Source organism: Acipenser ruthenus, chromosome 7 (genome assembly GCF_902713425.1).
Source record: "Acipenser ruthenus chromosome 7, fAciRut3.2 maternal haplotype, whole genome shotgun sequence".
Taxonomy (NCBI): Eukaryota; Metazoa; Chordata; class Actinopteri; order Acipenseriformes; family Acipenseridae; genus Acipenser; species Acipenser ruthenus.
In genome coordinates this window covers 62,336,757-62,360,482 of record NC_081195.1, presented here as the reverse complement: position 1 = coordinate 62,360,482, position 23,726 = coordinate 62,336,757, and the positions used below count along the sequence as shown (strand labels likewise).

The window sequence follows — 23,726 nt, the reverse complement described above, 5'->3', positions numbered from 1 at the left end:
AATTAAGAGCAAATAACAGGCTACAATCTAAATGCTGCCTTTAGACATGAATACACAACAGCCACCACATTTATCAAAGACATCGGCAGTGTTATTTGCAGTACGCATGTAACAATACCTGCTGGTGTGTTTACAATGGCTGGGTTTCCAACATTGGGTACAATAAAGAGGGACTGTATGAAGGATCCCAAGGCATTGACTATGTCTCTGAAGACCTTAGTTGAATGTTGCTTCATATCATAAGACTGACAAAACGACCTGGGAAAAAAGAAAAGTAGATTTTAAAAAAATGCTAGAATTATAATAAATCAATTTAAAAATGCTGAATGTTATAAAATCGTAGTTTTGTTTTTGTAGCTGGAACACAGACTCTGATGTCTCGAGACATCAAGTTATAACTATGACATCTCATTCGTCTAACATGCAATACTTATTTTGCTACTTTACTTGTAATTTTCAATTGGTAAAGCACATTTATTCTGCCAGTGTAGAGCACTTGTCTCTCCCCATTCAATTCCTGAGTTACAGGTGACACAGAACAGAAGTGTAAAGCCCTTGTAACATCGTGTACCATCAACTTTCAGTTTTACAGTAGTTCTTGTGTTCATACCATGGGTTTCTGGGGTCACTTTAATGACCTGAACAGAGTCAGATCCTAATAGAATATTAGGTTGGTTTTAATAAAATCCATTGCCTTTTAGACTGATAAAACAGACCTGTCTGATGAAAGATACTGCAAGAGGGCTTTACCGTAACAAATGAGGTTGTACGCAGAGTCTGTGTATAGATTCAACTGCAACAGCTCTAAGCCACTGGGGTTTATCACCATCCAGAAATTTAACCAGCAAGGACAAAAAAATCTCACATTCGGTAACCTGCAAGAAACAGAACAGCAAGACATTAGGAATGTACATCTGTTTCATTGAAAGGTTGATCATGACTCACAGTGCGTACACATGTACAGCCCGACGGACAGGCTCCTCTTTATATGCTCAGACTGTGATACTCTCAACAGTTTGTGCCAAAGCATGTCCTAAAACCACTCATTGTTTTCTGTGATTATTTGTCCTACCTTTCTTTTTTTATCTTTGATAAATTTTTTTAAAATCTTTTTGATTTTACTTTGCTTGTTTCGTTAGAAATGTGTCATGACTGCAATGAATTGTGGGATGTGCTTGACAAAGAAAGGTAGGGCTAAGGAAAGGTCATGTGTCGATGATGAATCTGTTGTGTTTACTAGTTGCATGACATTTTCATTGTCAGTTAACGGCTTTTGTTCTGTAGTAAAAATGCCAGCGACTTGGGTGAAAGGAAAATTCGCTTCCAAGTGCCATTTAAATCACCCAATGCAAAGATGTAATGCCATCGATTGGTAATCAATTTTAAAGGTGAGGGAAAGACAACTTTTATTGTTTGGTTTTATTTAATACCTGTCAACACATCATATCTTACACATGAGAAAATCTGTGCAATTCTACCAGATAGACATAGATAGACATAGTTAGTTAAAACTTGTGGTTGGTACTAAAAATCCCCAAACTTTATTTTACTAACAGCCACAATATAATAAACTTGTCTGGAATCACAATCATCATAAGACATAATGCAAAACATCTCAGAAGTAAGAATGCACCTCTTTTTTAGTGTGAATCATTGCAAATAAACTCCAGAAACACTGAGTCACAAATAAAATAACATTTTATACTAGCAATTACCTATATGGCTTATATTTCTTATCTTTAATAAATATTTCATAACAAAATGAGGATCTACAGAACTATATACAACATGGTATATTATGTGTACTGTACCAAAAATGTATACAGTGTCTGTAGTCTAATCGGTAGTGGATTGAAACTGAGGAATTCTAATTATACTTACCAAAAGGCTGAAGAAGTGCTTGATTAGAACTGACACCACTCGGAGCAAGCGCATGCAAATTGGAAAATAAGGCTTTTCAACTGGAGCTGGGGAAGAGGTGGCATTGCTGCCCTGCCTGAACTTGATATTCGGAGAGAAGAGTTTAATTACCAATGGACAAACTCTCTCTTTCAGAAGAAAACTGAACTCCTGGTGCTGAAGGGGAAACAGAAAACAGCATTAAACCAGACTAAAATGCAAATCAATGCCAAATACATTTGATGCTGGATTGAGAAAAAAATAAAACATAGGGATAAAGCTAGAATTGCATCAACCTTATAAGTAAAGCAATTATCTGAGAATATGCCCTGGTCATATATTAGACATTATGCTCATTAAGTTGTATAACAAAACCTTTGAAGAACTTACTTGTAAAAACACTTGGGGAAAATCGTTCAAAACAGACTCCAGGAGTTCAAGGCCAAACGTCCGAGTCATTTCTGTCATGCCAGCAAGCCAATAAGGGGCATCTGCATTGACTAACTGGCAAAGGTCCTGTTAAAAACCAAAAAAGAAAAAAAAAAAAACTTGTATACATGATTCAAGAGTAACACACATGTTAATATTGAAGCCTTTCAATCTTTACCAACAGAATTAGGTCAGCAGCCCACCTAAGCTAACTGTTGACACCAAATCAAAACAAAACAAATACTACGGCTAGTTCAGAAAAAGATCAGTTTCTCACACTAGTATGAACTGATCTGAGAGCAGAAAGAGCTCCCTCCAACTCACTTTCATTTGAAAACATCTCCGCCTAGATTCCATGCACATTTTTTGCTTTCAGTCAAGAAGCCGAGTGATGTACGAAAGTCTCCCAAATTGGTTAGTATGACTAAATCCAATAATAGTAACCTTAAAGCTAGTAAGCACATTGACCTGGTTAAAAAAAGCCTTTACTGAATGACAACAATATCACATTCTCATCTGAATTAAATGCAACCCTTATTGAAACAGGTTTGAAAGTACGCCTTGACTGACACTGCAAAAATGCATTGTTTCTAACAAATGCAGTTATTTACCTGAAAAAGCATGTAGGCATCTTTAGCACAGGGTCTGAGGGTACTGCTTGATCTTCTGTTACTGTTGCCTTGAACTGCTGGTGGTTGCTCTATAATACCTGAAGGAGAGCATGAATCAAACCTTTAGCAGTTACAGTAGGTGGCTCGCTGGCCCCAACTTTAAGACATGTGAAGGGTATTATTGCTGAGATTCGTTTTTTGTCCTCTGAGATTCTTGCACCTTTAAAACATCCGGCCTGCTCAAAAATGATTTGGGTCTAATCTTACTGATTCTTTGATAAGGAACGCAACTTAGAACAAACACCTTATCCAGCAGACAACAATCTTTCTCATAAACAGTATACTCGCTTTAGATTAACACTGACATACAACTTCCAATGTGGGGGAGTGACTTACATTTACATTGCTATGTGCTGTCAGCTTCAGAATAATAATAATAATAATAATAATAATAATAATAATAATAATAATAATAATAATGTGTTTTTTGTATGTCGTTAAGCATTTTGAAGTTTGGAGCTTTGCTTGATCGAGTCATAACTTAGTCGTATTACTTTCCAGTTAGGCAGCTAAGCTACAAGGACTGCTAATCTGATAAATACTGTTTTGCTTGTTTTATTTAGTTTCTTTGTCCCTGCTGTAGTTAATTGTAGATGATGCTTATGCTAACCCTTTGGGAATTTTTTCGTTCCTTTGAATATAGGTGTGACATACAATTGAATTTTGAAGTGCAATGTAATATTTATTATTCACATTGCCTAGATGATTAACCAGTTGTGAAATAAACATAACCCATGCATACATTTGTAGAAACTCAAAATCAGTAGAATATTTTGTAAGATCTAATAAAGTTAACTCATAAATCCTACAACTGCATTACGCAAGGCCTGTGAATATATGTAAATAAATAAATATGAAGTCTGACCTTTGTGACGTTCATCTTCAGCAACCATTCTTTCAAACACCACCGTTACCACCTGCCGCACAGTTGCTGCAGCTGTGTTGTTGGTAATGTTGTCTTTTGTGAAGTGCAGTCGAAAGCACACCACAATCGCCTGGAAGAGATAAGTTTTACCTTACATAGGGCAGCAGTGTGGAGTAGTGGTTAGGGCTCTGGACTCTTGACCGGAGGGTTGTGGGTTCAATCCCCAGTGGGGGACACTGCTGTTGTACCCCTGAGCAAGGTACTTTACCTAGATTGCTCCAGTAAAAACCCAACTGTATAAATGGGTAATTGTATGTAAAAATAATGTGATATCTGTATAATGTGATATCTTGTAACAATTGTAAGTCGCCCTGGATAAGGGCGTCTGCTAAGAAATAAATAATAATAATAATAATACAGTCGCGACACAATCGATGCCTTAATCTAAGAACATAAACTGCCTGGCCACTTCATTATTAGGAACTGTCCTTAATATTGTGTTGGGCAGCCATTTGCCCCGATCCCAGTTTTGAAACAGGTTTGATGATGAATGCGTTGTTCAAGTTCTTCCCAAAATATGCTCAAATGGATTGAGATCCAGGGTAGACACGTCCTAATTTCATTTCATTTTCATTGAACCTTTATTTTACCAGAAGATTGAGAACAAATTCTCATTTACGACGATGATCTGGTCAAGAGGCAAACACCACAGCAGCACAAAGCAAACAAATACAACATGGAAAAAATAAATAAATAACGCTAATAAAGTGGCCAGCCAGTGTACACAGACACAGACTGTGAAACATACAGAGAAATGTAAAGAAACCTTCAAAATAAAGTTTGGTGCAAAAGTCTACAACCACTTTTGTCTTTCATACAGCAAGATGACAAGTCTTAATGCACTGGATTGAGATAAAGCTTATGAAACAGTTAGAATGCATGATTTGCACCAAACCTGTCAAATGTAAGAATCTACAGGCTCAAATATATGTAAAGTAGAACCTCAGTTGGGAATGTAAGTTGCTCGTAACTCTGAAAATGAGTTTTCAATGGTTTTAATAAATGTGTACACCTGCTATCTATACCCTGAATCTGAAGAATAATACAAGGATGCAGCACAGTAATGCAATACTCATATTGTTATGGTTTAAAGTTTTTAAAACAGTACTATAAATGGAAAAAGGCTAAATTAAAGTTACCATTGAAATCGTAACTGTAGCAAAAATGAAACGTCCAAGAAAACCTGTGTTAACGTTGTGCTTGTTTTTAAACACAATGCATTCGTGCAGCATGCTCAGTCATTCAGCCTCCTTTGGCTTGAAAAAAAAAACAGCTTTGTTTAAAACTGAAACATTCCCAGTAAAATTGCCGGTACTTGCTTTGAACTCTGCCTCACCTTTCTGAATGCATTTGTTGGTTCAGTAATTGTGCCTTCTCCATGACCAGCACGCCTCTTATGTAGGAGCGCCTATCTGGTTGCATTGCACGCATGATTGAGTGATTACTTACTTCCGGATGAAAGTGGGGGTTCGGTTGACCAGTCAGTTCACAAGTTTGGTGTTCGTAACTCTGGGGTTCTACTGTATTGAACATTTCTGCTATTACATTAAAGTACCTAAGTAATCTGGTTATATGACATGCTCTACTGAAACCACACACCTGAGTCTCATTTTCAAGATACTTATTTTCAATTTGCCAACATTCCAAACTTAGCTCACTCAATTTAAGAAGTTGGTGAAAAAAACAGGATAACAGCTGGGACATTTTTTCTTTTGCCAGGTTTGCAACTGTCATTGGCACGCTCACGGCAAAACAGCAATTTGTAGCATCATGGGATTAAACATTTGCTTAAGCAGATAAGTTTACACTTAAATAATGGTTGGAAAACTGCCAGGAAAGTCGGTGGAGGTCAGGTACTACTTCAGCTTGGGGAAGTTAACCATATGTGGAAGCTAAAATTTAAGGAGGTGTTAGCAATAAATACAGCAGTGTTAAAAACAAATGTCATTTCTTCATAACAATTTTTTTTTGTTGTATGTAGACTCTTGCTAATCCAAACTTCGGTAATTTGAACAGATCTAGAATCTAAATAGATATCATGATTTCCATTACATGAGAGTAGATGTTAAACTTCATTCTGATTTGAACTCGGCTCTCGCCAAGATAAGCACCAACTAAGACATAGCTTTACATTAACCTAATGTGATACATATGCGTCTCCATCCATTTGCGTTTCCTTCCATCTGATGATGTAGATATCCTTCTGCCTGGTGTTGATGGCTGAAGTGTAATGCTGGCTCCAGGGATCAGCTTATTTTGCCTCCCCAGCGCATCAGCACACACAATGGTTGCGATGCTGGCTCTGGATATCAACCACAGTGCGGTCTCCCCAGCGCATCAGCATGACAACCATCTGGACTGAGCTAAGTAGGGTACATCTCTGAAATGCATTCATAAACATATATAGAAACTTATTTTAAATATCTTAAATTCTATAGTACTGTAAGTATGTAAAATACTACAGCTGTCTATTTTTATTTAAAAGGTTAATCGTGATTTTTTGATGAAATACCAAAAAACATAAAACAAAAGACTGGACAAGGCATTTTTAGTATGGTATATCAGAAGTCTGAACAAATGAACAATCTGAACAGGGTCTGATCCCAAGTGGTTCAGATTAGCGAGAGTCAACATGTATGTCTAAATATCGTGCACATCAGTGTACTGTAGTTAATAAAATTAAAACAGGCTTTGTTTTTTAAAAACATGGTATCCGTCAAGCTTTGTTTCTGTACCTTGGAGAGCGCTTCATCGTGTGCGACTGTGTTTGTTGTTAGAAGTACCAGCACTGTCTGAAGCAGCTTGAGTTCCTCGAGCCCGTTCTCCATCAGCTGCCACAGCATGTTGATAATATTCCCAGCTGCAGTCTGCAACACAGTTTTACAGCATTTCACCATTTTGCTTGCGTAGGAAAGAAGTCCAATTTAAAACCCTTGCTCTTGCCTATCGCTCTATTCATCATACTGCCCCTTCCTATCTCCAATCCCTCGTGTCTCCTTATATTCCCTCTCGCCCTCTCCGCTCATAATGTCCGACTTGTTATGCCTTCTCTTCACTCTCCTTCCTCTCGTGCTCACTCCTTCTCTTCCCTCGTACCACTGTGGTGGAACCAGCTACCGGTTATCCTCAGGACTGTTCAGTCATTTACTCTTTCAAATCTTTATTCATATATCTTTTTGTATTTTCTTTATTTATAATTATTTAATATATATTGTATATATGTGTTTGTTTTGCATTTTTATTGCCTGCAACTTATGTAAGCATTAAGACACGGCAGGGTGTTGGTTGTGCTAGAATAACAGCACACCTAGGGGCGTAGTTAGCCCCTGGAAGTGTGGTTATTCTAGCACACCCAACACCCTGGAGTGTCTTATTGCGCTTATAAAATGGGTTACTAGTTTTTAGAAATAAAGATAGACACATTTTTATTTAAAAATTAATATAGGTTTATTTTTTCCTAAATAGATGACTACGCTAGGAAAAATAGTTCCAATAAGTGTAATAGTTCCAATGAATTTAATAGATAAACAAATTATTTTAAATAATAAATTAAATACATTAAATAAATTACATAAATTATATTTTCAGTATTTGTCTCATGAAGTTGACTGTACCAGGGAATGTACAGTTTTCTAAATTAAATGGCTGGATATACAGTTGGACAGATTGTACAGTAGGTGGCACTGTTTGGTGAGTAGGGGAGTTTGTTTCTGCCTTTTGTTTACGAGTTGCCAACTGTACTACAGAGATGTAACTCCAGGACTTCCTGTCTTTCTCAGTTGGTGCCCAATAGCTTCTTAAACTACCTTATAAAATGGGTTGGGAGATATCTGCGTTCTGAGTACCGATGACTTAAGTTTGTTCAAGTCTGTTTGGGATACAGCAGGGTGATGTTTTGACTTGTGTTTTTGTTGTTGCATGTAAGTTTTCAGGACAGAAATGAAGACACTGTTTGCTGTTTTAAAGTGGTATCTGAAATTAGGTTTATAATTAGGTCCAACTGTGGGAGAATTTAAAAAACGATTCAGGCCAGCTCGCAAGCTTATGTACCTGCTAACTGAATACTGTGTGCCAGCTGATGTTATCACTTCAGCTTAAGAAACTTCTTAAAAGTGTGTTTGTGCCAGTCTTAGATGGGGGGGGGGGGGGGGACAAGTCTGCTAAATAATTAAACAATTAAAAAAGTAAAATCAAGGCATGATCATGTCTCAAAGACATGCTTGCTCACGTACACTAGAAAACATGACAGCTTCAAAAAGGACAGAGGGAGAGCTATGATTTCCAACTGGGTCTTAGGAAGAGCTGGAGCATGAAACAATGGGTTGAATATCTGCAACTACAATGTTTTTCTTATAAATAAATCAAAAGACGCAACCACACAACCAGATTAACTTGTCTGTCATGTCGGTCAGCTATGAATGGAAAATGCCTTGCTTGTTCACATCATAGTGCAAAACCTTTGTGTTTGACAATGAAAACAAACACACGGCATTCCTACACCCTGAGAGCTGTGTAACACAGGGCAGCAATGGACCACAGCAAAGGATTCTATTACAGAGCTTGAAGAAGGGATTTGTTGGTAATGTGTTAGGATTATCTGGGGGTGCTTCAGATATTTTGGGCCATTTCAATTTTGATTCACTACAGCATTAATGAGAACAAGACTACATGTGTACAACATTTATGTGTATATGGAAAAACTGAATAAATAACCTAACACTGCACTACAGCTGACCTCAATATTTGACACATGCATATTTTTGACAATGGTTTAAAGTATATTGATAAATAAAGTTTGAATGCTACATTATACCCTGCATTCTAGAAATTACAGATAACACTGAGGAACTGTTTTTAACTTCCATCACATTCAGAAAAACTGAAGAAGTTAGGACTGGTTTCATCATTTGTTTTTACCTCAGAAACGACTTCATGTGTCATGAGTCGCTGAATAGCTGCCAGGCAAAGCTGGGTTATCTTCGGCTCCTTCGTTCCACAGCCCATTAAAAAGGGCTGAACCACCTCTGAGCTGTTTTCTTTAAGAGCTGAGAAGAACGAATACAAAGAAAAGCGTTTAACAGTATGAACAAAAACATGAAGAGTCTGATTCTTTAACCAATCACCTATACAGCAGTCCCCAAATACAAATTAATATACATCAGAGCCAACTCAAATGGAATAATGGTTTATTGAATTATTGGAGTTGTTCTTTAATGGTTTCAATAAAGAAAATGCAGGTTGTTTCTTTTTGATAATCTGTATCAAGGACAAGGCTACGCTACTCGCTGTGTTACATTGTTGTCTAGAAAGGATTTTACGACTTTGTCAGCAATAATTCAAATACTTTAATTTAATTTCTATTATACTATATACTTAAGAGTTCAAATGATGAAACTGGAAAGAAAATAAAGGTCCCTGGAAAAACACTGGGTACTTACATTAAACCCCCTCCACATACACACTAAATAGAGGCTACAGTATTTACACTGGAAAATCACACAACATCTGTGGCATATTTATTACATTTTACCTGCAAGGACTCTTCACAGAAGGTATGAGCCCAAACATTTGTCTATTTGTATGTTTTACATTAGAATGTATGATTGAGTGCTTTTGATGTTATGGATCAATGATTCTTTACACGATACATCCCTGAACTACAGTAAGAAACCCAAGCCTTTTAACAAGAATCCTATGTACATTTCTCATTACTACTGCCAATGAAACACAATTTCCTAAACAGCTGGCAAACCACCATCCTTACCTGCCAAGATACCCGTTTTTCTTGCAGCTATTGTTTTGATTTTCACTATGCCTGATTCAGCTGCCTGTGAATGAGAACAAATATATACTGTCAGAAAACATATCTATACATATCACATGGTGTTCAATTAGGTCAACATTTCCACAAGACGGTACAGTACACAGAATACCTCTTTAGAATTGATTACGTGTATTAAATTTTAAAGAGGTATGCTCCACATACTGTACTTTGTATTTACCATAGTTTTTAATATGCTTTACTATACCTCTCTGGGCATTACAATGCTTACCTATGTTTTCACTTTGATTTATTGCGCTGTGTTATGCTTTTACTATGGTAAACTTCTATGGTAAGGGCTGTACTGTACATTAACGGGTACAGTAGTGGGAATTAATACATTCAGAACTACTAGTTGAGGGTCATGTGTTGCCTAACTTATGGCCTCAACATTACCTGTTGCTTACTAATTGTTATTTGATATCCTCAATTAGATTTCCATCCCATCTTTAAATAAATACATGAAATGCTCAGGAAGCCATTTTCCAACCAGCATCACTGCTTTTCAGTAGTAAGTTATATAGAAATATAGCCAATTCCCTTACTAATATAATTAATTTGTTCATTTATTAACACATTTTTGTGACATAATTGCTTTTGAGGGCAACAGTAATATTACTGACTACAAGGAACATTTAAATTATCCCGATTTATCCTTATACTCTGATTTGGTTCAATAACCATTGTCCATCTCAATTAGAATAGTTATATTTAAAGATGTAACTGACATGTACTGTATGAATAAAAACACAAACATGAACCTCTTTATACAGCACCCCAGATTCAGATGATCTTGTGCTAAAATGTCCTTTCAAGTCACGTCAAATTTGGATAGCTTTGAACTTCCATTCCCAGTTCAGCTTTATGTCTCACTCAAGCAGGAAAGTCTCTTAAAATGAGACTGCATTATGTATTTTAAATTTCTGGGCCAGTTATCTCCGGGTTGCCTGTGAAGGTTTTCCCCCATTAATTAGTGTCTAAAATATCTTCATCACAGAAATGTCTTTAAGTACCTTAAAACAACTTTAATCAGTTCAGCTGCTCACTGATTTCATGACAAACTCAATTTACTTTGAGAAGGTTATAATACATTGGCTACAACAGCCACATTTTGTAGTTTGCTATTCTGTTATTTAATGTACTCTGTATGCACAGTTGCAATATCTATAGAACAGAAAAACTGAATGGACAAATATTTATCCTACGTTAATATGCTGCATAAATTAAGGCATGATGTACTAACAAACTGCAACAGGGTAGAATGGTACACACAACTGTGTCAGCACAGAAACAGATAGAGGCATTATTTCTTTAGCAGAGTGACAGTCAACTAAACAGTGAAGTCTTTCAAAAACTAAAAGAAAATAAATTGGTTCTACATGTAGGACTAATCCCTATCGCCCCTTAGCTGGGGGATGAGCCAGGAAATGAGAAAACTTACAAAGTAACTTATCAATGCTTCACAGTAAACCACACAATCAGCTATAACACACAGGACGACGGTCATGGAAATCAATTTGCAATCAATTTTACTTCAAGCAACTTAAACTCGAAACACTTGGAAGTTGTTAAATTTAAGACGCTTTGAGACCCAGAATTCCCTGCACTGCAGACAGTTTCTTAAGGCATGACTGTTTAAAACAAGAACGCAAGAAGGGTTCAAGGAGGTAGGAAGCTTGTGTACCGGCAGCTGAACATACGTTTAGGTCATTGTGATAGAAATACAATGAGTTCTGGTGATAAATCTTCCTCCCGACCTGTGAGGGCGCTAAAGAACGGGAGGAGAAGTATCTGGAAGGGCTGGCCTGACAGTTTGTTTCCGGGACCGGGAAGTGGGTCAGCCTGGAAAGAAGCGAGACTCTGTTGTAAGAACGTATTGACTTGAAAGGTAAACGAGGGGCAGCTGCAAGTAATAAAGCAGCTGCAACCGTTTACCTAGATATCATGCGGGATTACATATAGGGGCCAGGGTAACGCTGATCTTTTCCTTCGTTTGGGTAAACGCTGGAGAGAGAAGGAGCGAGAGAGGAACTCTCGTATTGTGGAAAAGAAATTACGTGTTGTGTTTGTGTGTTAACGTTCTGTGTTTCTTCACTTAGACAGTTAAAGCACCTCCGGAGCTGTTGAAATCGGGTCAGCACTATCCGGAGCACCACTACACACCACCCCACTGTGTCTGCACCAAGCACCTGCACGTCTGCACTCACCCAGGACTGGTGACCGTGTTTTGTATTTGGTTCGGGACTGTGCCCTGTTTTTGTTATCCCCGCGCTTTACACATTGTTGCGTATAGCCGGGGATTTATTATTTTACAGTCACCAGACCGGGATTATAAATAAAGCACTTCATTTCACTGGATTACCGTTGTCTGCCTGTCACTCCTGCATCGCATCACCACTACACCTGTTCCCCTTACTAGCCACTTTGCCACAGTCATGTAAACAATCAATGTTGATCTATGTGAGAATGTATAACTGTAAACAGTGTTCAATTAATCCTACGCCGATATAAAAACGAACAAGCGTACTGTGGATATCTGGTTTCCTTTACTGTTATTGAAAGAAAATATATCAAAATAAAGGACACTGAACCATTGGACTGGAGAGTATGAGAAACTGGAATGAGTTGAATACATTAAGAAGACATTGCTATTGGAGCCTGAGTTAATAATAAATCAAGCTGTTTATTATGAAACCTCCAACTTAATCAGTACGTTTATTACGGAGATAGGATATGCATGGTTTACCCTTTCCCTTGGTATGTAAAGACGTGCTTAATATGCATGGTTGCTAATTATTATTTTCCCAATTTTTATCATGAGATGTGTGTTACTTATTTTTTTTCTAAAATCCATGACTTTGACTGATTATTTTTTACTGTACAATATGTTATAATCATGTTTCAATAGTGGAGTCATTTGGGTATGGATGTGAGGACATGTCTCTAATTAAGCTGAAGGGATCCATGAAAAATGAAAAATGAAAACATGAACGCTTTCCGGTCTCTAAACCTAGTGGTTTGCAAGTGGTTTGAGGAGATATTTCACAGAAATGACCCTGCAGATTATTCTATGCTCCCCAACATACTGTATGGTGGTACCACAATACTACTGATAGCTGTCATCCAGTGTCCTAGATAGTGTTTGGCATAACTGCTAGGCCTTATCATGTTAACTACTAAGAAACATGAAAACATAAGCAAGCAACAAGATGTTTTCAACCAATTCCCAAGCTGTTGCCAGGGACTAAAAGACACCCCAAGTTTAGTTATTTTCCTACTGTAGTATGGGAATGGAGAAGAAAATACAGCAGGGTATATTTTTTCTACCTTAATCAAATTTGTGAATCTATCAAATCTAAATAAAAAAAAGGGAGACGGTGTTTATAAATTACACTTACTGTAAATGCAAACATCAACATTTTGACAGCCACAAGTTCTGTTTGTACGGTATGTGACCCCAAACACTGGGAATCACAATATTTCTGCACTGCTGGCAGTATTCTACAAAACTTGATTTAGAAAGGATCTTTTTCTATAAATTGTTTGGAAATCCTCTTACAAGGTTTTATAAATCCTCACATGCCAATTTAAGCTTTATGGACAGTCTTGCAGACACAGTGACACTGCAGGGAAATATGCAGACTGGCCAGCCTTGAAAGTAAATTAAGAAAAAAAATGGTTGCCTGTTGCTAAACTGCTTAGACTATTTGTAAATGGAATGTCATTCCTAACAGAATGGAAGGAACACTGAAAAAGATCCTTTAAGTTTTGTTAAATTTTAAAAGACACTGCAAATACTCTTTAAGGCTATAGAACAGTTTTAATTATACTGTATTAGGCATATACCTGTTGAGAGGTGATGAATGACTTAAAATAACATGTAAAGCACTAGGATGCGGCCAAACCACTGAGAAAAAGCAGGGCGTACTAGAAAACATTTCTGTAGCTGTGGACAGACAGTGGTGTTACTGTAAAAGCAGTGACTGAGACTTACAGTATTTCCTTCCCAGCAGCTGTATTGTAAATTCCTTTTTGGCTGCATATCACGGCCAACAAATGAGAAACATGCCAATCTATTTCTCAATTTGTATAGGCCTACAGGCAACAGGTGTTCTGCACTTCATTTAGATGCTATCACATGATGTATCTAAAAACTCAACAATAAATGTGTGGCACCTACACAATAATAATTGTACAGTACTCCCAATGTACTGCAAATGGAAAAAATGACTAGGAAAACCCAGTGTATTCCTAGACACCAGTGGTAGACATTACCAAAACATGACAAGTGCTGGCTACCCCCTTGATTGAGAGCGTGCTACAGTATACAGTGTCCAATACCCAAGTCTCACCTCAGCTTCCACAAGAGAATAAAGTTTATTTATTTATATATATTTTTTTACAGAAAATATAAAATATTGGCTGAGATATCTAAGACTGTATCTCAGAAACCACTTGTCTGATTTTGAGGTTGACAGCATTAAAGTAAGTACTGGATAATTCTCAAATACCCGCACTGTGCGTTTTCACAAAATAATGAACATATTGAAAGCCTCACAGGCAACTACTTGGGTGGGTACTTATTGCAGTTAATACAGAAGATTGTGTAAAGTGATGGACAAAAACGTTTTGGGGGTATTTTTTTTTTCTGTACTGACCATATTACACCATATAACATTGGCTTTTAATAAGAGAACACTAATATAATAAACACTACATTGCGGAGTTGATTCCAGAATAAAATGCAACGTTTTATTTTGTTCTTATTGCAGTAAACACAATACAAATTTCGGAGCAGAGTTGCGTTGTTTGAATGAGAGATCATTCAGTATAAGCAAGAGACTAATAATCACAGTTAAGTTTAAACGTGTAAAAGCCACCCAGTTAAATATAGTTACCTGAAACTCAGGAAGAACGCAGTGCCAAAACCAATTTATCATAGCAATATAAATTAGTCATTAATCAACAGCATAAAGTTTGTATTTTTCTTATTTAGAAATGTGAACGACAATTTGACTCGGAAGAAAACGTTTTCTTATAAAAACAAAAAAATAGTTTTTGTTCTGTAGAAAATATTTTTTACACATTCAAACAATATTATTTCATGTCTAACATTAGTTGACATCAGATCTCAGAAATTAGACAACGGGGTGCACTAAAGTCTTTTTTCACCATCAGCCCGGGTGGCTGAAGGCAGATGCCGAAGAGACGAAGCTAATTCGGCATCTGCCCGCTGCAGCTGGGCACTTCGGCAACAGTTCATAACATATATATTCAGATCACCGTGGTACATCGAGTACATTGTTTTGTTTTCGTACCTGTTAAAAACCGGTGCCACTTAATTCGATTGCGCCTCTACCTTTTTGTTTTGGCTGTCACGTTATGTAGTTATGGACCAAGCCTATCTCTTAAGCCTGACACATTACTTAACTCATCACATGCGAAGCGCATTCTTACCAACTATGCATCAATTCCCCCTTCCCCGTTACGACTCCCCCAGCCACCCAGCATAGTAAAACTGCAATCAGGCTTAACAAAGTACCTCTTTCACAGGAGGAAATTTTTTCTTGCACTCCATAGAGAGAGACCGCAAATCAGTCTGCATATTGTCTACTAATTTCTTCACCGCTTCTGGGGTACTGGTCGACATTTTTTCCCTTGCTGTTTCCGTAAGCTTATGTATAAATTAAAGGTTAAAATAAAATAATCGGAATCCTAGAGAGGACGACCTGGCCTATTGGTTCGTCTTCTGTATACAAAAAAAAAAAAAAAAAAAAAGTGTACTATAATCAGCGTCCATAGGCTGTGCCACTATCTTCTTTGCAACCCTCTGTCAATCCCCAAATCGGCAGTGGTGATGGCACGCACACACTTGTTTTATTTGTGTTCTTAAACCTCAGTTCTTATTGCATTCATTGTATTCATCACCCAGGTAGATGTCCAGTTTAGAGTTTAATATTTGTATATTTCAGCCTGGGCTTCACGGATCCTATCTTCACCATTTGCTGCACCGTTCCGATCCCACAATGCCTGAGTGCACACTGACACGTCACTCATACTTCCGTAAACACAGTCCAGATCTCACTAGAATCGGCACAGCGCCCTCTGTGGTTGCTCAGGCGCAGGCGGACGCGGCAACTGATCTATAGCTTCTGAAATTATTAGAATGCCGCCTAGTGGCTCTATACACTACGTCCACCATTATTGAACAGCTACATAAATCAAGTATTTTCATTCAGGTATGAATATTATACAAAAATGAAGACTACTTCATTATATAATCTATTATCCGTATTAAACAATTGTAAAATGTTACCATTACAACATTAATTATTGCTATTGAATGTTTCACTCTAGACCCCTAAACAGAGAAAAGAGGGCCAAGCTGTGGAAGTGAGCAGTGACACAGAGTTCAATATTTCTAAAGTATTACTGAAGACACTGCTGAGTCAGCACACATAGCATTGGGACATTTGTATCGTTTCAAACCATTGGCAAGTTTATTTGAGATTTTAATTCTGATTTGAGTCGTTATTGACCATTACTATTGTATACTTTGCGATATAATATATGCAATTGTGCAACAGGGAATCTTATTTATTTATTTAACAATACTGGTAGTAATTAATAAAGGATTTTAGATTTTTGGTTCTTGTTGAGATTATGGTAAATTCATACAGTAGTTTGATATAATGTGCGTGGTGAAATTGATTTCACAATTACTTTGCAATTAAAAGGGCTACTGTAGGGCACAAAAGATAATTCCACAGAGGGTCTCATACAGTTCATCTCCATTCCAGTTGTAGCTAAACTGAGTGGTTTCATTACCCAGAAGACTTCTGGTAATGTGAGATTGATTTATTTGATGTGTTTACAGAATGTGATTTCTTATTTTAAAAGTCCTGTAAAAAACACATACAGTAAGCTGTGAATTAAGTCTTAAAGCATTCAAAAACCGACATTGTATTCTTTACCCTACCCTCTGTGTTCATCATTTAAGTGTTATTGGCATTAATCTAAAAATCTTTGTACATGTGGCCCTATTCATTTTAGGTCATTCTTTGTTGATGATTGCACAATTGAAGGTTTGAATAAACTAAACTAAAAAAAGTTAACCCCAAATCCCAATAACAATCATATAGTATATATTTATTTAAAAAAATGTTAAGGTGCAACTTTAGTTTTAATCATAAACAATTATGGGGTCTACAGTAAATACCACAACCCTTTTGAACTTGACCTTTTTCGATCATATTTTATTGGAAGGGGGAGGGGGAGGGGTAGTGGATCAATCCTGTAGGAAAACACTTGCGGGATTAATATAGGAGTAAGTGTCGGTTTTTACATCCCCCACTGTTTACAGTATTATTAAAACAGATCCCTGTGTGTGTAGACGTGAATTCAGGTTAAACTAAATGCTGCCACAGCATCGCTTTAAGAAATTCCTGTCTGGTTTTAGAACAGCACATAGCACTTCGACAGCTTTGCTAAGGGTCACTAAAAATACACTTTCCAGTGGAGATAGCAAGTGCTTGATGTTTCTCATCCTCCTGTGAAAATCAAAGCTGCTTTTTGACAGTTACATCTTGACAGTATATACTGACCATTCTGAAATGTGACTTTGTACTAATGTTAATGAAGCATACAGGAAAACTAAAGTGCAAAACAACAGACTTGTTAGAGACAAGACATTTTAGTAAAACTCTGATTACCATAATGGCAGTACATATTTAAATATTCCATGAGAAAGCAAGTTGACTTACATTGTACAGCATATATACCAATGATTGAGTAGGAAAGGACTTGTTCCTCTGTGCCCTTCATGTTTCTGGAGTACGTGTGAAAGGAATCAGAGCTGTCACAAAGGAAGCGGAGACAGTGATAAGGAGGACTCAGGGGGAAACCAATGGAAAATCAGAAGGTGTCGGTGGATGACAGGGTAAAATTAAAATGAGTGGACAATTAGTAGTAAGTTGGTTTGAGTAGTTTGTGCATGTGGAATGTGTTCCTGAAAACTTTCTATTTCTTTCTACTAAATGTCACCTATCGACTCCTGATTTCTCAATGGAATGCAGAGCTAAATGAACAGTAAATGTCTGTTTTCATAATTTCTTCACAAATACACATTTCTGCACCGTAGCATAAAAAACAGCAAATCAGCACAGAAGGATATTTCATTGGATACTCTACATCTAGATTAACAGCTCCAAATACAATGTCCAGTAACCTTCAGATTACTGATCCAATATTTGACTTTTTTGTAATGGAAACAGTTAAAACAGGGTATATCATTATATATTAAAAGGTCAAAAAATCACAGATGAAGACCTTGCATATCTTTATTTAACTTTTGTATAAATAAACATGCACATTTCAAATGTAAACCCAAGTGAACTCAAGTGCAGACAAAAATATGAACCCCTGTCATGCGGGAGGTTAGTATTAACTTTACAAAAAAAAAAAAAAAAAAAAAAGTTTTGAATAATTCCAAATCAAAAAGCAACCTTAAAATACCAGCAACAAAACAGCACCCAGAAGAGTTACAGAGCAAAGCCATACCCCCTAGATCTCACACAATCCTGGTCATATACATCGCTTTCAGCAACACTAACATAAATAAAATAATTTACTAAATGTGCACTCACAGAGTGAACTTTTATATACAATATTTATAGCTTATTTTATGTTTCATTTATTTTTCCTATTGAAGACCACCATCTCTTTATCCTGCAAGTGGGTCATTAAGCATTTACTTAGGTAGTGATATTAGTAGCGTACCCCAGCATTCACGGATCTATGAAAGGCAGTCAAAAATAAAAAAAATACATTCCTAGAAATACATCCTACGGAAGGCATCAATCAAAACAAGCCAAAACTCCACACTTTTATTTATTTATTATTGGCATCCTGGCCCCTTTGTATGCGACTGGTCAGTGCTAAATTTGAGGCATAAAACTTACTTGATATGTATAAGTTTATTAAACTGTCATGCAGATGTTATTTTAACTATGCACATCTTCTGAGATTACAGTAAGGCTATGGTGATTTTCTTCTGGATAACAAAATAAAATCAGAAGAACTACTACATCACCAACATGTATAACCTCAAAGCTAAAAAAAATCTTCTGACAAGGATTTGTGCAAGATGAGTGCAAATATATAGATAATATACAGTTGGATTTTTTGTTTTGAAGCAAAACTTTAAGCCCAACAAAATCACATTCAACTAGGGCAAATATCCATTTGGTGTTGAGCGTTTTAGGTGTTAATGGCAAATGCAATAAATCAGCTTACTTAATAGAGCATGAATGAGGGACCAGGTAACAAAGAGGCATTATTATATAGAGATCTAAAACCCAGAACCAGTCTATCAGCAGCTTTTAAAATGATCACAACTATTATAAAAAAAAGATACATGAATCTTGTCACTGTACTTCAAAGTAGTAGAAATGTCTGATCACACACATTTACTCTGCAATTTAAAAGGCAGGGTTTTTTTTAAAGCAGTAAACACTAATGTAAAGACCCTCTGAGAATTCATAAAACAATTGCTGAACTTGTGGCACTAATTTTATCTACAATATATCAGGGATGATTGTGCAATATCCATGACAGTCCAGCAGGTTCACCAACATTATGAAAACTCAGTTTCAGTGCTCATCTTAAGTATTTACAAAGCAGAAATTAAAATTCATATGCAAACATATCTATGTAGTACCTCTGAGTAATAATAAAGAAAAAAAAAGTATATATATATATATATATATCACAAATCTCCAACATTCTTTAAATATGAAAATAAGGGACAGATGCGCTATATATCTGCATGTATTCAATTCTCTTACATCATCAGCATTCATCACTGCAGTGCAGACAGTTTGTATTGTCAGCTATTAAACACATTCCCATTCTAAATTAAAGCTAAACAACATGGACTCAATCTGCATGGAGGTTTTTTGTTTATGGCTTCAGATAGTCCTCTCAGTTAGTGTGCATACAGTTTTCATTTTCTACATCGTGCTCGTCATTGTCATTTTCATTCAAGTCTTCATCGCTCTCTGCCGGAGCCCCTGCAGCAGCTGAAGCCCCTTTCTCAGCTTCCCGGTCAAGTGCAAAATAACCAGTTCCACTGATTGTGTCTTGTCTCTGGTAGAAGAGTACATAAGCAGCCTTGGACTGAAACGAAAATAATATTCATTTCATTTAGTAATTTGATAAGGAACCAATATAAAAGAACAAACGTGGAAACAAAACCATGCACTGGTAATTAAGTCTTAACATAACTACACATACATAGTCTACTGTACAATGGGATCTATGTACTTGTAATAGGACCCTTTCTGAATTGTTATAGATTTTTATAGTCATAAATACACAAAAGACTTGTATGCAAAGTTATGCTTAATTTTAATTACAGCATCATTTGGGTCTAGGAAATTGTGCTGGATTATATTGTGTGCCGGATTATACAGTGTGCTGAATTATAGAGGTACTGTAAAATCTAATACTGTAACTAAGAAAAAGGTATAACAGACCAACTATTTTAACATGTTAAATAACACTATTATTAGTACAGTAGAAGTACTGTCCAGGTTTACCCCATAATTCAAGGATTGTATTATTTTTAATGCAAAGAAGAATTTTACTGTCGCTGTACCATACCTGTGTGCATGAGCGTATTTATGCACCAAACTTTATTATAAACATAGAAAAGAATAATCACACAACTTGATGCTGGACTGCACAATCAAATTTACATTAATTTTAAGCAGACAAATCATGCCAGATTCCGTGCTGTAGATGGTATCACACCATTCACAAATGTGGCAGAATTACCGGTATACAGAATAATGGTTTGTACAGGGGATGGATTAGACAGGTTTTACTGTACCTTGGTACAAGCCCTATTGTAACCATGGCAGTATTTAGTTCTGCCACATTTAAATGAAATAATAATTCCACACTTCTTACCTGTAATGCACTTCGATTCGTTATATTTAGATCTGACCTGGGATAGCTTTGGTAAGCTTTATGGAATTAGTTCATTAGCTATAACCTCTTCAACCAGATTCTATAATATAGAGGCTCCTTACCACTATTTGCTCCTCAGATGCAGTTGAAACGCTGCTGTCATCGAAGTAGTACCACTTGTCATCATCTTTGCTCTTAGCAAAGGCAGTATCTGAAACACAAGACAGGAATGAAAACTCTTTGGGTGACTAAACCAGTGAAGCTTGAGAGTAAAAAAAATAGTTCTAATATCTTTCACACCTCTCAATTCTTTATTTAACTTCAACTATGACATAGGGAGTAGTAAAATTATTTGTTACTATTTGTCAAAAAAGGCCACAAGATAAAAGTATTTCTTACAGTGTCCTCCACCCATTCCTCCATAGTGGTTAGATACAGCAATCAGATCATATCGACAGGGGCCAGCATTGGGATTGATCAGGAACTCCGACATGTCCAAATCACTAGGTGAAAAGATACATTTAAAAAAATATCCACTTTTATAGAACATTTTGACCAATGCAGATGAAGTTGGAAACCAAATAATCCACCTAATATTATAATATGCTTGATCACTACGCATATTAATCGTCTTATTAAAATCGTGACTAGTTTTCTACAGATTTTTTAAAATCCATAACTACTAAACACTCAATAATGCTAAATTTAAAAATACTAAAAGAAACTCAAATCCAATGACAAATGTTTCATTTTCATTGTTTTGTAGCAGTCGTAGTCAGTTAAATACCTTATAGGAAAATCGACCAAGGTATCCAACTTGTCCCTCATATATCTGCTGTAGGAAAAGCGTTTCACATGTACCACAAGAACTGGGGGCAGCGACCACAGATCTAGCTTCTTAGTGGCTTGCTGGTGTTGTTTACAGTTCGGACAGTACCTTTAAAAAAAATAAAATAAATAAAAACAGGAATTTCAATTATTTAGCAAGTCCCCATTTATTAATTCGTTATGCCATATTCTAACTGTTATTAATATAAACTGACACTTATTCAAATTTGTAGTCAAATGCATATTTTTGTTTTAATTCAGTGCTTTTAAGATATCAAGGAGAAACTTCAACTTACAATTTAATACATTAATCTATCAGTAAGCACGTACTGAACTCACCATGGGTCCTCTATTCCAAGTTTTTCCTTTGTAGTGAAAAGCTCAATACAATCTTTTAATTTGACAAAGACCTTTTTTTGAGGTTTATATTCCATGCTTTCGTGCTTCTCAAAATCCTTTAAAAGAAAAAACAAAACATTTAAAGTCAAAGTTTCAATACAACTTGTACACCATAAAAAGTGTTAAATGAATACTCTTCATTGCAATTACTCAAACAATGAGTCTTTATTACAGTGCTTTCACCTCAGTTCGAAAGGGGGTCTTCAGTTCTAGTTGCCTGATATAGACGTGTGTAATGTAGGCTAGATCAGCAAAAGTGTCTTCATAGAAGTAAGAGCCGGCGCCATCTAGTGATCTGCCACAATCAACTTTCATTTTTATTTTTTTCAGGCAATGCGCAACTTCTCAATCAGTCAAAGCACTTTATCACACATACTTTTATTAAAGTCATTGTAAAACAAACCACTCAGAACAATTGCAAAACATCACAGAAATGTTAAGTAGACAGTAAAATAACTAAGCTAATTGCTCCTTTCTAGCCACAGCCTTTTCTTTTTTATTTTGATGCAGATGAAAAACAAAACAATTAAATGTGTCAATGAAGGATAAAGAGCAAAACACATGCTGCAATTAGCAGCCACATTGAGCATAAATGAATGGAAAAGTAAATCCTTTGCAATTTATGTAAAACTTGAATGTTGTAAATGAGAATTACCAAAGACAGATTGTGATTTCAGTAGAACTAGCATTTAATCTTCAATAGAACATAACAGTTATAAAATGATTGTTTGATCAACAAAACAAATTAATATGAAGTTATGATGAAGGCAGATACAAATGTTTTACAAAAATGTAGTGTTCAGTTAATGTACTGGTATCTGCAATATAGCACAGTTAGTAGAAATTATACTGCCTGGCCCCTTTATTAGGATACCCTATGGCACAACTTGGCATAGACTCCACAAGTTACTGAATGGTGTCCTGATGGATGTTAAGTCATTAATGGTTTTATAAAGTGCTCACTTGCTATAAGGCTCTCGGTTATAACGTGCCTCGGATATAACGCTCCCATTCCCTATACTAGTGATTCATGCAATATTTCTACAGTAAATACAGTACCGGTGTTGTTCAAACTATAAACAACTTCTCAGTGTAACTTCCATTTCTGTCTCTCCCTTTTGATCCAGTATCTGAACTGAAGAAAAGCTGCGCTGGCACTTTATAACACAGACATCTTATTCAGCATTCGTTTTATAACTAAATAAATATTAGGTCTATTACGTGGTCCTTTCCTAATGTATTTACTTTTTTGCTGCAAGAGGAGCTGCGGCTTTCTCCGGGAGACGAGACGCTTCAGCCCCGCTCTGGCAGCTGAACCTGGGGCGAGCCCATTCCCTCTTCCCCTCTTCCCCTCTCCCGACCCGCTCTCCTTCTCGCACTTGGTTTGCTTGTCTGTCGCTTCGAACTGAACTCCCGACTGCTGTTTAGCCAGGCTATTTGGGAATGTTACCTTTTTTGGATTACATGGTGCTTTATGTATGGTTAATTCATGGAAAGTTACATTTTTGCTTCACTATATGTGCATTATACAGTGGGAGATTTTATTTTGTATTTTAGTTAAATGTGTGTGTTGTTGTGTCCCGCGGCGCTCCTCACCACCTCCCCCGTTTTATAACGCTCTTCGGTTACAACGCTCATATTGTGTGTCCCCCGAGACCCGCGTTATAGCAAGGGAGCACTGTATTTCATGCAAATGGTGCAGAGATAGGCAATGGGATCACACGGCACATCAAATGATCAGCCTAATATGTATCTGTAATTTAGGGCAATGCCAAATAGAAAT

At 36.6% G+C, this 23,726-nt stretch overlaps 2 protein-coding genes across 8 annotated transcripts in view; both read right to left on the bottom strand.

Moving 5' to 3' along the window:
- The window catches only part of LOC117415716 (protein MON2 homolog), a 39,817-nt gene extending 23,985 nt beyond the window's left edge, over window positions 1-15,832 (bottom strand). For 2 of the 4 annotated variants that reach the window (XM_034026420.3, XM_059027517.1), the window contains exons 1-10: window positions 15,288-15,832; window positions 9,689-9,752; window positions 8,842-8,969; window positions 6,660-6,791; window positions 3,865-3,994; window positions 2,940-3,037; window positions 2,290-2,415; window positions 1,882-2,076; window positions 751-875; window positions 119-258 (exon numbers count right to left, since the gene is read on the bottom strand). In XM_034026420.3, the coding sequence (XP_033882311.2) occupies window positions 119-258; window positions 751-875; window positions 1,882-2,076; window positions 2,290-2,415; window positions 2,940-3,037; window positions 3,865-3,994; window positions 6,660-6,791; window positions 8,842-8,969; window positions 9,689-9,752; window positions 15,288-15,395 (1,246 nt within the window). In that variant the 5' untranslated portion in view covers window positions 15,396-15,832. The remainder of the gene's footprint in view (window positions 1-118; window positions 259-750; window positions 876-1,881; window positions 2,077-2,289; window positions 2,416-2,939; window positions 3,038-3,864; window positions 3,995-6,659; window positions 6,792-8,841; window positions 8,970-9,688; window positions 9,753-15,287) is intronic. The other 2 variants (XM_034026423.3, XM_034026424.3) reach the window with 1 other exon arrangement.
- Window positions 15,833-18,070: 2,238 nt separating this feature from the next.
- Window positions 18,071-23,726, bottom strand: part of LOC117415918 (ubiquitin carboxyl-terminal hydrolase 15) — a 31,143-nt gene continuing 25,487 nt past the window's right edge. For all 4 annotated transcript variants that reach the window (XM_034026851.3, XM_034026852.3, XM_034922204.2 and 1 more), the window contains 5 exons: window positions 21,884-21,999; window positions 21,504-21,653; window positions 21,116-21,219; window positions 20,839-20,927; window positions 18,071-19,921 (listed from right to left, as the gene is read on the bottom strand). In XM_034026851.3, coding sequence (XP_033882742.3) covers window positions 19,727-19,921; window positions 20,839-20,927; window positions 21,116-21,219; window positions 21,504-21,653; window positions 21,884-21,999 — 654 coding nt within the window. In that variant the 3' untranslated portion in view covers window positions 18,071-19,726. The remainder of the gene's footprint in view (window positions 19,922-20,838; window positions 20,928-21,115; window positions 21,220-21,503; window positions 21,654-21,883; window positions 22,000-23,726) is intronic.